The 15,706-nt window shown below is 35.9% G+C and overlaps 1 protein-coding gene across 5 annotated transcripts in view; it reads right to left on the bottom strand.

Annotated features, from left to right (window-relative positions):
* Positions 1 to 12: 12 nt before the first annotated feature.
* Positions 13 to 15,706, bottom strand: part of LOC143681195 (nucleoporin p58/p45-like) — a 91,532-nt gene continuing 75,838 nt past the window's right edge. For 4 of the 5 annotated variants that reach the window (XM_077158010.1, XM_077158008.1, XM_077158011.1 and 1 more), the window contains 5 exons: positions 15,165 to 15,311; positions 14,391 to 14,528; positions 11,167 to 11,295; positions 4,478 to 4,588; positions 13 to 3,383 (listed from right to left, as the gene is read on the bottom strand). In XM_077158010.1, coding sequence (XP_077014125.1) covers positions 3,334 to 3,383; positions 4,478 to 4,588; positions 11,167 to 11,295; positions 14,391 to 14,528; positions 15,165 to 15,311 — 575 coding nt within the window. In that variant the 3' untranslated portion in view covers positions 13 to 3,333. Of the gene's footprint in view, positions 3,400 to 4,477; positions 4,589 to 11,166; positions 11,296 to 14,390; positions 14,529 to 15,164; positions 15,312 to 15,706 lie in introns of all 5 variants that reach the window. The other variant, XM_077158009.1, reaches the window with a different exon arrangement.

The raw sequence follows: 15,706 nt of genomic DNA, 5'->3' as shown, positions 1-15,706 counted from the left end.
GAGGAACCTGGATGTAACTGGCCTTTCTTAAGAGAAGTATACTCTTGTGGTGCCTTAATTTGGATATTTTCACAGCCTTAGAATTTGTAACTTAATAAATCCCCTTTATAAAAGTCAATCAACTTCTGGTATATTGCATTCTTGGAGATTTAGTAAACTGAAACACATTTTGGTACCAGAGAAGTAGGATGCTGTGGTTTACAAATACCAAACATGTTGAAATAGCTTTTTACATGGACAGGGGGAATATTCAGGAAGAACTGAGGAGGTGAATAATAAAACTTGGATTGCTTTGAAGAGACTGTTGGTAGAAATATGGGCTCAAAAAATACCTCCATGAGAACTTAAAAAGGATGTCTGTGTCATTGCAAACTGGAAGAATGGTGACCCTTATTTTAAAGTGGCAGAGAAACTGGTAAATTGAGTCCTGGTTTTAGATGGAAGGTAGAATTTGAAGGTGACAAACTTGGATATCTAGTTGAGGAGATTCCCAAACTAAATGTGGAAAATGCAGCCTGGCTGCTTCTTGCAGCTTATGGTAAAATGTGACAAGAAAGAGATAAGCTGAGAACTATACTCTTGGGTACAAAGAAACCAGGAACTGATGGTCTGGAAAATTCTGGACTTCCATAAAGTGAGACCCCAGAGGCTACTGCTCCATGAGAGGATTTAACCAAACATGGAACCAGTCAGTCATTTCAGAAAAAGCCAGGACTGGAAACGCAATTATCCCAAAAGGATTTATGGAAAGTCCTATTGTCTGATGGGTGTATCCCTATACACTGCATGGAAAATCAAAAAAGTTTCTTGAGAGATCTATATGAACAAATTCACTGCCAGTATGGACTAAAAAGGACAGAAAAGGGATGACTGAAGGAAAAATGACTTCAAAGGGAAAGCCATGGAAGCTAAGATTTGGATCCAGGAAATCTCGGGCCAGACGAGGAGTTACATGCATGCATGTGAAGAGGGTGAGCTAGCCCCAAAAGCAGAGGGCAGGTTTGATGATTCACTGCCACCCTTAGACCTCAGAGAGGGTGAGTACATTTCCTGGGTAATGGGAAGAGTCTAACAGCTGCCACTCCACTGTTCTGAAGGGCCTGACCAGGTGCCCCAGAAATGGCAGAGACCAAGTGCTGCCCAGATGCATGGAAAGGGTGGGGCCGAGAATAAGGTGGTCTTCCCAATGTTTGGAGAGAACAGGGCTACTTTGTAAGCATTTTGAAGAGTGGGACTGCGACTCTCTCAAGGCCCAAGGATGAAATGTCATTCTATAAATGACTTTTAGACTTTGAAATCTAATGGAATTTGTCCTGAAGGTTTTAGGAACTGGTTGGGACCTTTGACCCCTGTTTTCCTTTCAATTTTTCCCCGTGGAAATGGAAATGCCCCTATGACTGGCCATCCTTTGTATCTAGGCAGTTTCATCACAGGTCCACAGCCAGAGTAGAATTTTACCTTAGGACAGATCATGTCTGTAACTGACTTTGATGAGATTTTGTACTGTTTTGATTTTGTACTTGTATTGCTCCTGAAATGGTTTAAGGCTTTTGTGATAGAATTAATGCATTCTGTATATGGAAAGAGCATGTCCTTTTGGGGTCCAATGGTGGAATGTGCTGGTTTGAAACTCTTATGTAACCCAGAAAGACCAGTTCTTAAATCCTAATCCATCGTGTGGGGGGCAGACCTATTGTTTGGGTGGGATCTTTTGATTAGGCTGTTTTCATGGAGACATGACTCTCCCAATTGTAGGTGTGACCTTTTGATTAGATAATTTCCATGGAGTTGTGGCCTTGCCCATTCAAATGGCTGTTAATTAGCATACTGGAGTCCTTAAAAGAGCCAACACTAGAAGCAGAGACGCAGATGCTTGGGGAATAAAGAAATTCCCCAAGAGATGTTAGAAAGGACTCAAAGGAGGTGGGAGAGCTGACACCAGAACATAGAGAGATGAAGCCAAGACACAGAGATTTTGAGATGCTAAGCTAAGAGATAAAACCCAGAATCTGCCTCAGAGAAGCAAAGTGAGGACCCATGGACACTTAGGGAGAAAACCACTGGAAACAGGAGCTGACAGAGCCATTTGAAACCAGATGCCACGAGAGGGAGGAGCCTTACCCTGTGACAGAGGGACCTGGACATGATCGGTTTTTTTTAAGAGAAGTAGCCCTTTCTTGGTGCCTTAATTTGGACATTTTTATGGCCTTAGAATTGTAACTTGTAACTTAATAAATCCCCTTTATAAAAGCCAATCCATTTCTGGTATATTGCATTCCAGCAGCGTTAATGCTGCTCCAATTAATGTCTTTATCCACAAATACTTGTGCACTATTTTATTTCTATTTTTGAAAGTAGAATCTACAGGTCAAAGAGGGTGCCTCCGTCATATCACCAAACTAATCACTTAAAAATACTGTCACAATTTACCTTCCCATCTACCACAGATAAGAGTGACTTTTTTATCACACCCTCAGCAACAATGGATATCATATTTTTAAAACCTTTATTCAGTCATGGAGATGAAAAATATCCCCTCATTATAATCTTAACTCACATTTCCAACATTACTAGTGAACATTTTTCAACTATTCATTGGACCAGTATATTTCTTGTTTTGTAAACCGTCTAGTCAAGTTATTTGTGCATTTTTCTACTGAGGTATTTTCTTAGTGATTTCTAAAAGTGTTCAATATTAAATGTATTAATTTTTGGTTGTATCATATTTCTCGAGTATATGTCTAAAATTAGACCCTTACCTCATAACTGCAAAACATGTCTTGATTTCAGAGATGTTAAAATGTGAAAAAAAATAAAAATGAAGTAATTTATTTTCAATTTCTCATTTACCATTTATCTCTGTACATGGGTTACATATTTTTATCTTTAACTATTTAATCTGACTATAATTTATTTTTCCACATTTTTTACTTAATTGATTCTAAGCCTTTTCTTTCATATTTTAATATTTTAAAAATCAGAACCTATCTTCTATAGATGTTGTTTTAAATTTGATGAAACATAGTACAAATGATAGTAATTTTTATTTTATTTTTTTCCAAGTAGTTCCATGACCTTTTCTATTGACTAGCACATGATTTTACTAATTCTTTGATATTCAGCTTTTATTACATTTTATAAATATTTACATGTACATAAACTTGTATACATAAAATGTGTGCCTGTTTCTAGATTTCCATGGAAATATGAGTTTTCCATGGAAATATGAGTCCATATATATATATGGACTAATACAAAAGCTTACCTTCTTGCCTTCCTGTATACTATTTTCCACATAGCTGTCAGAATATTCTTCTTAAAATAAAGATGTCATCATATCACACTACCCCAATCAAAATCCTCTAGCAGCTCCCAAGAGTCCTCTGTATAATGATAAAACTTTTCAATATAGAATATAAGACCTTTCATCATCTGGCATTTTCATCTCTGGAATCTGATCTTCCTATTCTAAAGCCACATTGGATACTATCTGTTCAAAAGGGCCAAGGTCCTTCTCATCTCTGGATCTTGATACATATTTTCCCCTTGTCACTAACACTGATACTTCAGGTCCCAGACTAACTGATGGAGGTATTAGAATAAAACATAAATTCTTTAGAGTGAAATTTTTATAGAAAGTGTTAAAAACCTTTCTTGAAAGCAATTTCACAATAGTCTCTAAAACATCCCTCTCTTTAAGCCAATGATCCAATTTCTAGATATTTACCCTATAGAAATAAAGATATGGAAAAAAATTTAAATAAAAGCAAACACTATTTATGCTTAGCTCTACTACAATTTTACAAACAGTAGTCCTCAAATCAACTTCAAGATTAAGTGGGTACAACATTTTAAACCACTTTACAGATGAGGAAACTGAGGCACAAAGAGGATGAATAACTTGAATAAGAACATAGAGCTTGTAAGTAGTTGAGTCAGTATGTGAATCGAGACAATTTAGCTCCAGAGTTGACATGCATAGCCACTATACTATGCTGCCTCTCTATATAAAGAAGCTCAATACAAAATTTCCCAGAGTAAAAAAACTGGAAACAAATAGCTAATAACAGAACAATGGTTGACCAAATTACAATATATCCATTCGTAAAATTGATACTAAGCAGCTCAAAATATTTTTAAGAATTACTGACACTATAATACTCATGTTATGGTACCAAGAGGAAGAACAGGTTACAAAAATAATATATGTATTATGAGCCCAAGTTTTAAAAATGTATTAATAAACATTTTAAGACAGCATGTAATACATATGCACATACAAATATGTCTTTTTTAAACTAAAATTTTAAATGCATAACACACACAAAATTTGTAATATATTAATGATCACACAATCAAACTTAAAAGTAAAACTTCACTACTGAATGTATAACTAATGATTCCCAGACATTGAAATTTTGAGTAAACTAGAAGTTTCTTCAACATGACTGTTAGAACATAAAATTATATTACTTACCCTTCTTATCTGATGAGCTACTAAAATCTACACCACCAAGGCCTTCATTGCCTGCAGTTGAAGTAGATGCAGTAGTTCCCAAAGCCACACCCAGAGCATTCTGTCCCAGTCCTACAAATAAGCCAAATATCATTTACAAATTTCACTGAAAACACTTTATGAAAATGTCCCATTACCGACCAAAGCATTCAAATGCTCTTGATTTGGATACCAGATTTTCTACATACTTGATTTAAGCATATGACAAGAAAGAAGCCTCTGTGTTCTGGACAAGGACTGATAGCCCTGCTTGAATTCAATAGTATAAATAGTTTAGATTGTGTGATTCTTCCTTATTAAAGGAATCAGGATATATTTATGAATTCAATATATATGGACATTCAACTTTTATTTTTTGTTATGTGTATTAAAACCCTCTCTAAAAGATTGAAAGCATTCCCCCTTAGATCAGGAATGAGACAAGGATATCCATGGTCACCACTATTATCCAATATTGTACTAGAAATCCTACCTGGCAGGATTAGAAGAAATAAAAGACATTCAAATAAGAAAGGAAGAAGTAAAACTTTAATTATTTGCAGATAATATGATCCTATACTCAGAAAACCCTTGAAATCTACAACAAAGCTACCTGAGATAATGAACAAATTCAGCAAATTGATGGGATCTAAGATCAATGCAGAAAAATCAGTTATGTTTCTTTACACAAGTAATGACCTGAGGAGAAAATTAAGGAAAAAATTCCATTCAAAATAGCAACCAAAAGAATCAGGTACCTAGGAATAAGCCTAATCAGGATGTCAAAGACTTGTACACAGAAAACTACAAAACATTGCTAAAAGAAATTTAAAAAATGACCTAAATAGATGGAAAGACATTCCACATTCATGAACAGAAAGCTGAATGTCATTAAGATGCCAATTCTACCCAAACTGATCTACAGATTCAATTTGATACCTATAAAAATCCCAAAAACCTACTTTGAAGACTTGGAAAAGCTAGTTATCAAATACACTTGAAAGGGAAAGAGACCCTGAATAGCTGAAGATATCCTAAAAAAGAAGAGCAAAGTGGGAAGACTGATACTTTCTTACTTTAAAGCTTACTGTAAAGCCACAAAGGTCAAAACAGCATGGTACTGACACAAAGACAGACTATCAACCAATGAAACTGAATCGAGAGTATGGAGATAGACCGCTAAATCTATCTGGTCAACTGATCTTTGATAAGGCCTCCAAATCCACTGAACTGGGAGCAGAATAGTCTTTTCAATAAATGGGCATGGGAGAATTGGAGATCAATAGCCAAAAGAATAAAAGAGGACCCCCCACCTTATACCCTATACAAAAATTAAGTCAAATAATAAAAGACCTAAATGTAAGAGCCAGTAACATAGTTTTGAGAAGAATATGAAAGAAAATATCTTCGAGATCTAGTAATAGGAAGTAGTTTCTTAAACTTTACATCTTAAAGCACAAGCAGCAAAACAAACAAAAACAGACAAACGGGAACTCCTTAAGATCAACTGCGAATCAAAGGACTTTGTTAAAAAGGTGAAGAGGCAGCCAACTCAATGGGAGAAAATATTTGGAAACCACATATTGGATAAAGACTAGATATGCTGTGTACACAAAAAATTATACAGTTCAAGAACAAAAGAACAACCCAATTATAAAATGGGTAAGGTATATGGACACTTTTCTGAAGAACAAATAAAAATGGCTAAAAAGCACATGAATAGATGCTCATTTTCATTAGCCATAAGGGAAATGCAAATCAAGACAACAATGAGATCTCACCTCACACCTATAAGAATGGCTACTATTAAACAAACATAAACTACAAATGTTGGAGAGGATGTGGAAAATTTGCAACAATTATTCACTGTTGGTGGAATGTATAATAGTGCAGCTGCTGCGGTAAACAGTTTGGCAATTCTTCAGAAAACTAAATATTGAGCTGCCCAATGACCCAGCAACACTAATACTCAGTATATACCCAGAAGAGCTGAAAGCAGTGACACAAACAGACATTTTCACACTGACTTTCACAGAGGCACTATTCATAATTGCCAAAAGATGGAAACAACCCAAGTATCTAAAAACAGCCAAGTAGATGAACAAAATGTAGTATACACATAGGATAAAAGATTATGCAGCAGTAAGATGAAGTGAAGTCCCAAAGTATATGACAACGTGGATGAACCCTGAGGACATAAAACCATGTGAAATAAGTCAGACACAAAAGGACAGATACTGTATGATTTTGTTATTATGATTCTGGTAAAAGTAATATCAGAGGTTACACTATTGAAGATAGCAGACCTAGAAGTACACAAAAGCTGGAGACGAGGGAAAGGCTACCCAAAAAAACTGAACTTAAATGCAAGGAAACAAAGAGAAGTGATGCTAACCAATTAGTGGGGTTATAAGTAATATTGCCATATTGAAGGCAAATGTGATTGAAATGGGATGTATAGTGCCATGTCTCCCACTGATTAAATCTACACTTACAAAAAGCTCTCACGTGAACTATTTCAAAAGTTTGATATTGGACAAAGAATCAATAGTAGAGGAGTATACGAAGAAAACTAAAAATGCATGCTGTGCTGGTTTGAAAGGATGTATGCCCCCTAGAAAAGCCATGTTTTAATCTAAATCCCATTTCATAAAGGCAAAATAATCCCTGTTCAATCCTTGTTCAGTATGTTTGAAACTGTAATCAGATTGTCACCCTGGAGATGCGATTTAATCAAGAGTGGTTGTTAAACTGGATTAGGTGGATCTTTATAAGTTTCTGGAGTCTTATAAAAGAGGAAACATTTTGGAGAATGAAGGAGATTTGGAGAGAGCAGAGAATGCTGCAGCACCACAAAGCAGAGTCCACAAGCCAGCAACCTTTGGAGATGAAGAAGGAAAATGCCTCCTTGGGAGCTTCATGAAATAGGAAGCCAGGAGAGAAAGTCAGCAGATGACGCCATGCTCGCCATGTGCCCTTCCAACTGAGAGAGAAACTTTGAACTTTATAGGCTTTCTTGAACCAAGGTATCTTTCTCTGGCTGCCTTTGATTGGACATTTCTATAGACTTGTTTTAATTGGGACATTTTCTCAGCCTTAGAACTGTAAATGAGCAACTTATTAAATTGCCCTTTTTAAAAGCCATTCCATTTCTTGTATATTTCATTCTGGCAGCTAGCAAACTAGAACACATGCTATGGCCAATAGTTAACAGGAACACATTAACAGAACCACAGCACTACCTAGGACAACTTAATTGGTGGGAGGGAGAGGAAATAAGGGGGTAGTTTTGATTTGATGTTTGGTGATGTTGTGTTTGTTGGTTCTCTGTCACTATAGACCAATGAAAATTGTCTAAAACTCAGAATGCAGCTGACTGTACAAGCAATTGAGGATACTTTTTAAGATATAGTTTGCTTATTTCTGGCATTATCTATGATGCTCAATAAATGGAGGGAGCCAAAGGGTACAATGACTGAGAACAGAATGGCAAACTGTGATACATTTATATGATGAAATACGATGTGGCTACAAAAGGGAAGGATGTTGAGAGGCACACAACGAACTGCATAAACCTTGAGGATGATGTGTTGTGCAAAATAAGCCAGAAACAAAAAAACAAATATGCCAAGGTCTCTTTTAGAAAATACTTATAAGAAAATTGGAGCCTACACTGTAAACCCTTATAGTAGTCAAAGTTAATCTGAAGTTGTAAGTGTATTTCTAGATTCTGAGACACTGAGTTATATGTGTATCAATTGGTATTTTCCTGGGATTTTGAGTAACTCTGTGACACCCTGTGCTGCAGCCCTGAAAGAGCATTATTATATACAGTAACAGTTAAAGTAACTGAAAAAGAGATCAGGCCTCAATTACAGATAAAAACAAAGCCAATCTGGCTGGGACTAATGGAAACAAGAATATAAGGTGAAAGATGATTGTGTATTACACTAGACCTTCACCTACTGTATGAGACCAAAATCTAAGAGATTTATTATATCCAGAATCTAAATTTCCTTCAGCACACAATCTAAACCAACCTGTCTGGGTAGGTCATTTAAACAACCCAAACTCCTTGAGTCCAGAATGGGAATTCAGCTTTAATTCTGCTTAGCTTAATGTAATACCAGGATATATCTCAGACAATGGTGGACTGATCATTTTAAAGTATTGGTTAGAGTCCCTTGAGGGTCCAAAGGAAAACAAAAAAGGAGCTATTAAACTTTACTCTCTGGGGAACCCTGGGTACCCTCTCAACTATGGAAGGCTCCCAAGAAAATAGGCCAAACCCTTGATTCTGAGGCTTGACCTTATAAATCTTACCTCTGTAGTGCAGAAGCTAAGACTACCTATAATGAGGCCTAAGAGTTGCTTTCAGGAAACCTCCTTTGTTGCTTATACGTGGCCTCTCTCTCCAAGCCCAACTCTGCAAGGAAAATCATTATTCTCCCCCAACGTGGGACATGATTCAAGGTTGAAAATTTCCCAGACAACATGGGGCATGACTCCTAGGAATGAGTCTGGCTCTGGCACCATGAAATCAGCAACACCTTCTTGACCAAAAGGAGGAAAAGAAGTATAATAAAATAAGGCATAAGTGGCCAGAGAGATCAAATAGAGTCAAAAAGGAATTATGAAGGCTACTCTCAGGCAAGCTTCAGTTAGATAGTGCTAATGGCCATGCTTTGCTAAACACCACACATCACTTTTTTTTAACTCTAGGGCTTGAACTGAGACTCTATAAAAGTTTCATGCACTAAGTTTGCTTTCTTGAAACCTGTAATTTCCAGAGGGTTCCTAGGCCAGATAAATACTGAAACCCAGAGGGACCAGCCTCTCCAAGATTATCAATTAATTACATCCTCCTATCCCTTAGTGTTGACATCCCTTCTCATAAAAGTCAGGATGGGCACTGCCTAAAGATCTCTATAGATTGGGAGAAGGATCAAAGGAGAAGGAGGTATACCAGACAAAATAGGATTTAACAAACAAGTATGACTCTGAATCACTGCAGCTGGAAGGAAAAATCTGAAATAGTGCAAGAATAATCCATAACCAACTCTGAAATCTGTTCAAACTACTTGTTGAACTGTACTTTGAAAATGATTGCTTTTTCTTTCTTTTATTTAAATATATATTTCACAATAAAAACATTTTTAAAAAACCCTCTCTACAAAAGCCATTTTAGTTTGCATATTTTCAAGTGAAAATGTCTTACCCTACAATCCTGTTCGCAAATTGCATGCTTTTAAAATAATCTAGTATACAGCAATGCAAATGTGGCTCTGTGGCAGAATTCTCGCCTGCCATCCTGGAGACACAGGTTTGATTCCTGGAGCCTACCCATGCCATAATAATAATAATAATAATAATAATAATAATAATAATAACAGTAATCTAATATAGATTCATAAGATTTTGGTATAATATTAAGGAAATATTATTATGAATGAAATTTTAAAGAACTGGTCACTTGAATGTTTTAAACAAACATCAAAATTTCATACTCTGGAGTCCCTTTCCTAAAACTTTTTTTATAAAGGTTTTTTAAATCATTAATTAACCCCCCTCTCATTGCCAAAAGAAATTACAGGGGCTAGATTTAGGGGTAGACTATAGTTAATCCTATATCATTAATGTATACTTATGAATCAAGTTAACAAAATTTCAACTTGTGTTGATTAATCTATATTTATGTAAGTCCATGCATCCCAAGCTGGCACAATTGTTTTTTTTGGACAAGATGTTACTATTTTAAAAACAGAGGAAACAGTAGGATGTACAAATTAAGACCATGGAAAACTGAAAACTGGGTTCAAATCTTAGTGATGTGTGACAAAAACATGATGACAACAATTATAATAATTAAATTAAAATACCAATGGCCCCTTTAAGTTAATATACTATATATACTATAAAGTAAACACTGAATATTGAGCCAAGAGTGTAAGAAAAATTAGGGCTGACCTAAAAACTCAGTAGAGAGAATGTATAACTACCCTGTGTTTATCCTTTCTATTTTATTTCATTTTTTCACTTTCATAGGATTTTTTGTGAGCGATATTTAAATATTCATATTGCAAAGGCATATATGGTCACCTATTGCTTGGTAATCAGAAAGCATTTTGAACACCTACAAAGTCAGACAATAATAAGTGAAAGATCAATGTAAACTTGAATCCTACAAATTTCTACAGATGAAACAGTCTGATTATTCTGATGCATTTTCTGCCCTTCCACCTACTTAGATTTCTTCCGTTAAATCTAGGATTTGAAAAGGGGACATAAAATCACTATATTTCTGGCTCATGCACCCAAAAATAAAATAAAAGTACTGTAGCTTCTTTAACCAAAAAATATTGGCATATTCTTTCATCCTCTCCACACAACCAAGTATTTGATATATACTGGTGCTCAAAAAACTTCTGAAATCAAATAGCCATTACACCTTAACCTTAAGTATTCCCTTATCTAGTCAGTCGGTCATTATTGAGAAAGGAAATTTTATTTCTAAAATATGGCTAAGATGTCCAATTATGTATGAAAAACATTTCATAATACATTTTTCATATTAAAAGAAAAGCATACAAGTTAAAGAGACAAAGTGCTCTGTTCAAAAGGCCAAAGTAAATTTAAATCTAAACATTTAATATTTCTAGAGAATAAATTACCTGATGTTGCTGTGTTTGTACTCTGGAAAAGTGAACCTCCCAAACCAGCTAAGGCTCCTCCTAAAGAAATGCCCGTTGATGCAGCGGTTGTTGTGGCTGTTGATCCGCCCAAATTATTTAGAGTTAATCCTGTAGAAGCAGTAAAAGATGAGATAGCAATCCTTCAAATGGCAACATTATTTCTAAGAACACCATAGAAAAACACAAGTAACTTTTTTTAAACCTGATTTCATTGATAAAATTGCTCATTTTCATTGGTTATAAGGGAAATGCAGATCAAGACTTTAAGATACCACCTCACACCTATAAGAATTGATGCTATTAAACAAACAGAAAATTATAAATGTTGGAGAGGATGTGGAGAAATTGGGTCACTTATGCACTGCTGGTGGATATGTACTATGGTGGAGCCTCTATCGAAGACTGGCAGTTCCTTAGGAAACTAAGTATTGAGTTGCCCTGTGACCCAGCAAAGGTACTACTTAGTATACACCCAGAAGAGCTGAAAGCAATGACACAGACATTTGCACACCAATATTCATAGCAGCATTATTCACAATTACCAAAAGATGAAAACAAACCAACAAACCAAATGCCCATCAACTAAGCAGATTAACAAAATGTGGAATATACATACAATGGAATATTATGCAGCAGTAAGAAGAAATGACATCCTGAAGTACATGACAAGATGGATGAGCCTTGAAGACAGAATGTTGAGTGAAATAAGATACAAAAGGATAGATCTTGTATGGTTCCTCTTTTATAACCAAGGTAAAGGTAAAATTAGAGGTTTATAATACAGAATATAGGGGACTTAGAGACACACAGAAACTAGAGATGGGTGAATGATTAGTTAATGAGGTTGAACTCCAATGTAAGGGAACAAATACAAATGAAAGCAGTTCTCTTATGGGTCTATAAGTGATATTACCATATTGAAGATGAACAGGATTGAAAGGGGTTGTACAGACCTACGTGTCCCACTAATTCACACTAGAAATATGAATTAGTTCTTATAAGAACTTTTTCAAAGGTAGGATTCGTGTGCAAAGAGTGTTTAAGCCTAGGGTACAGGGGAAAACCGCTATTGCGTGCTATTGGCTATGTTTAAAAGGAAAACATCAGCATTATCACAGCAACAGGAGAGGTAAGTAATGGGGGAGGTACAAGAGTTAAGAGGAGGTTTAGATTTCCTAATTGGCGAGAGTGTGTTATTGCTTTTCTTTCTCTTGGGAACAATGAAATTATCTAAAAGTGAGAGTGTTGATAGACTGTGAGCTTTGGGCTGTGGACTAAACATGATCCCTGATGAATGCAGGTAACTGAAGGATGCACTGACTGAGAAGTACATTGGCGAATGATAGTGTATACTTATAAACAAACGTTGTGCTGCTACAATAAAGGAACGAAGTCACAAGGCAAGGGACGATGTGAATGAATGTGTGGGACATTTGTGAGGCAAAATAAGCCAGAAACAAAAGAACAACAATGGTATGATTCCTTTGGAAAATGCTTACAAGAAAACAGGGGCCTAGACTGTAAGCTTTTATAGCAGACACATTTAGTCTGGAGCGGTAATTATTATTTCTGGATTTCAAGAGGCTGTTTTATATATAAAATAAGGTAAGAATAAAGCCGATCAGGTTGGGGTTAAAGTAATTCAGAACACAGGGGTAAAGAAGACAATTTCTATATTCTTTGAGACCAAAGGAAGAAAGGTTTGTTTGGCCTGGAAACGAAATTTACTGTAGCACATAATCTAACCTATCTGTATACCTCATTCAAACAACTGAAACACAGGGAACCCAGAATAAGAAAGAGGTCCTTTAATACTGAATAGCTTAATGTAATGCCTGGATACATCCTAGAGTATATAAGCAGATACTCAAAAAGTATTGGCAAAATCCCTTGAGGGATGGGAGAAAAAATATCAAACTATTAAACTTTATCATCAGGAAATCCCCTGATACTCTGTCAAACTATAGGGACACCCAAATCAATAGGCCATGTCCTTGATCTTGAGGCTTAGTCTTGTGAAGCTTATTTAGGTAGCGAAGCTTAGTCTACCCATAGATATGCCTAAAAGTTACTTCTGGAGGACCTCTTGTATTACTCAGATGTGGCCTTACTCTAAACCCAATTCTGCAAGTGAAATCACTGCCTTCCCCCACCATGTGAGACAACATCCAGGGGTGAAAATCATCCTGGCAATGTGGGAGATGACTCCCAGGGATGAATCTTGACCTGGCACCATGGGATCAACAATTCCATCCTGACCAAAAGGGGGAAAAGAAGTGTAACTAATAAAGTATCAGTGGCAGAAAGACTTCAAATAGAGTCAAGAGGCTACTCTGGAGGTGGCTCTTACACAAGCTTCTGTTAGACCTTGCTAGTCTATCACAACCTGCCAAACCCCAACCAGGATCATTCTAGCCAATCCTAAAGAACACCTTGGGCAATATATAAGATTCCACAAGGGTTCCATGCATTAGTGTAACTTTCCAGAAACCTACAACCTCCAGATGGCTCCCTAGACCAGATAAGTCCTAAAACCTAGAGAACCCAGCCTCTCCAGAACATCAGATAGTTCATCTCCCTACCCCCTATTAGTGATAGAGCCTTCCAACAAGAAAAAGTTAGAATGGTCACAGCCCAAACACCTCTAAAGTGTGGGATAGAAAGACCAAAGGTAAAGGTGAAGTTATACAGAGAAGACAGGATTTAACAAATGAATATGATTGCTGAATCATTAAATTGATATCTCTTTTAGTCTCCAGTATCTCAGAGCAGCTGTAAGTAAAAACCTTATTCAATTGTGGAATTATACATCACATCAAACTCTGAAATATGTTCTACAATTTATTGTGCTGTGCTTTGAAGTCTATTGCCTTTTTGTATATATGTCATTTTTCACAAAAAAGAAAGAAAAAAGCTAATTGTGGTGATAAAAAATATTTAAGCCTTCAAGTTTTCTATATTATGGAGTAGCTAGAAGGAAAAAGCTTGAGAGGATTTTATGGTAGCCCATGACAAACTCTGGGATCTGTCCTGTAACTAGTTGCTGAAGAGTGCTTTATAAACAATTGCTTTATAATTATTTGCTTTGTATATATGTTATACTATACAGTAAAAAAGTTAAAAAAAAAGAGACAAAGTGATCTGCTCCAAAGGCCAAAGTAAATTTAAATCTAAACATTTAATATTTCTAGAGAATAAATTACCTGATGTTGCTGTGTTTGTACTCTGGAAAAGTGAACCTCCCAAACCAGCTAAGGCTCCTCCTAAAGAAATGCCCGTTGATGCAGCGGTTGTTGTGGCTGTTGATCCGCCCAAATTATTTAGAGTTAATCCTGTAGAAGCTGTAAAAGATGAGATAGCAATCCTTCAAATGGCAACATTATTTCTAAGAACACAGTAGAAAAATACAAATAATTTTTTTAAAAAACCTGAGTTCCATGATAAAATTGATTCTTTAGAAAAATTACTCAGTAAAATAAAAATCAAAGATACTCAAGAATAACAAAAAATAATAGTTTAGAAGAAAAACCAGTAACAGAAATAAGGGCTTCAGTTAATACTAGAATGGAACCAGGTAACTGATTCCAGACAGTAATAAAGAGTTTTCAACCCAGACCACTCATTCCTCAAATCCTAAGCAAGGCAAGATTTGTGTGAACTCTATATCCTTTCCTATCACCAAAATGCTCCTTAAAAACAAAGTAGATGTTAATAGGTTTAGGTTTTACACCTCTCCATCTCTCTCCTACTTTGCTCTGTAAATAGAGACCAACTTCCAAGATGGCCTCTCCTGCTTTAATGCCTAATGTTGATTTTGCTTCTTCCAAAGTCCTTTGTTTAGTGAGTCAAAATTGTTGAATGACTGAAATAAATTTTTTTCAAATCAAAGTTACATATAATGTGGATAACTATATATATTCATTAATCAAACAAAATTAAAATATAACCATTAAACAATTTTTTCAATTCTGTCTCACCTGGAGTCAATGTTAGAGCAGATGAAAGAGTGATACCACTAGCTGAGGTAGAAGTAATAGGTAGAGCAAATGGTGTGGCAGACACTGCAGGTTTACTGAATCCTAGACTGAAACCTGTTGTAGATGCAGATGTGGTGGCTGGTGTTCCTGTTTTAAAGAAAAAAAATCTCATTTTACCTTAAGAGTATATGTATTATCCCAGTCTCAATGAGAATCCGACATTTTTTAGGTAGAACGAGGTGTACATATGTGAGTTGAGACCAAATCATAGAAAATAGTGAAAAGATGGCCCTGTGGGTTAAGAAAAGCAAAGGAGTGTCCAGCCAACATAATATTGCAAGCCAATTTCAACTCCATCTCTAGATTTATTTAGAACAGTGTTTATCCTTCTTCCTTCCCCCTGTAGCCTCACAGAAGAATGAGCCCTCTTCTCCAAGACTATTTAAATATTCTCTATACTTTAAAATTCTCTTCCTTTTCAATCTCCATGTTTCTGTTAACTCCCATTGCTTTTTCTATTCTTCTTTGCATCTCCTTTTCAG

Source organism: Tamandua tetradactyla, chromosome 4, assembly GCF_023851605.1.
Source record: "Tamandua tetradactyla isolate mTamTet1 chromosome 4, mTamTet1.pri, whole genome shotgun sequence".
NCBI lineage: Eukaryota > Metazoa > Chordata > Mammalia > Pilosa > Myrmecophagidae > Tamandua > Tamandua tetradactyla.
The sequence above is the reverse complement of the archived record's forward strand: the minus strand, read 5'-3'. Positions and strand labels throughout refer to the sequence as shown.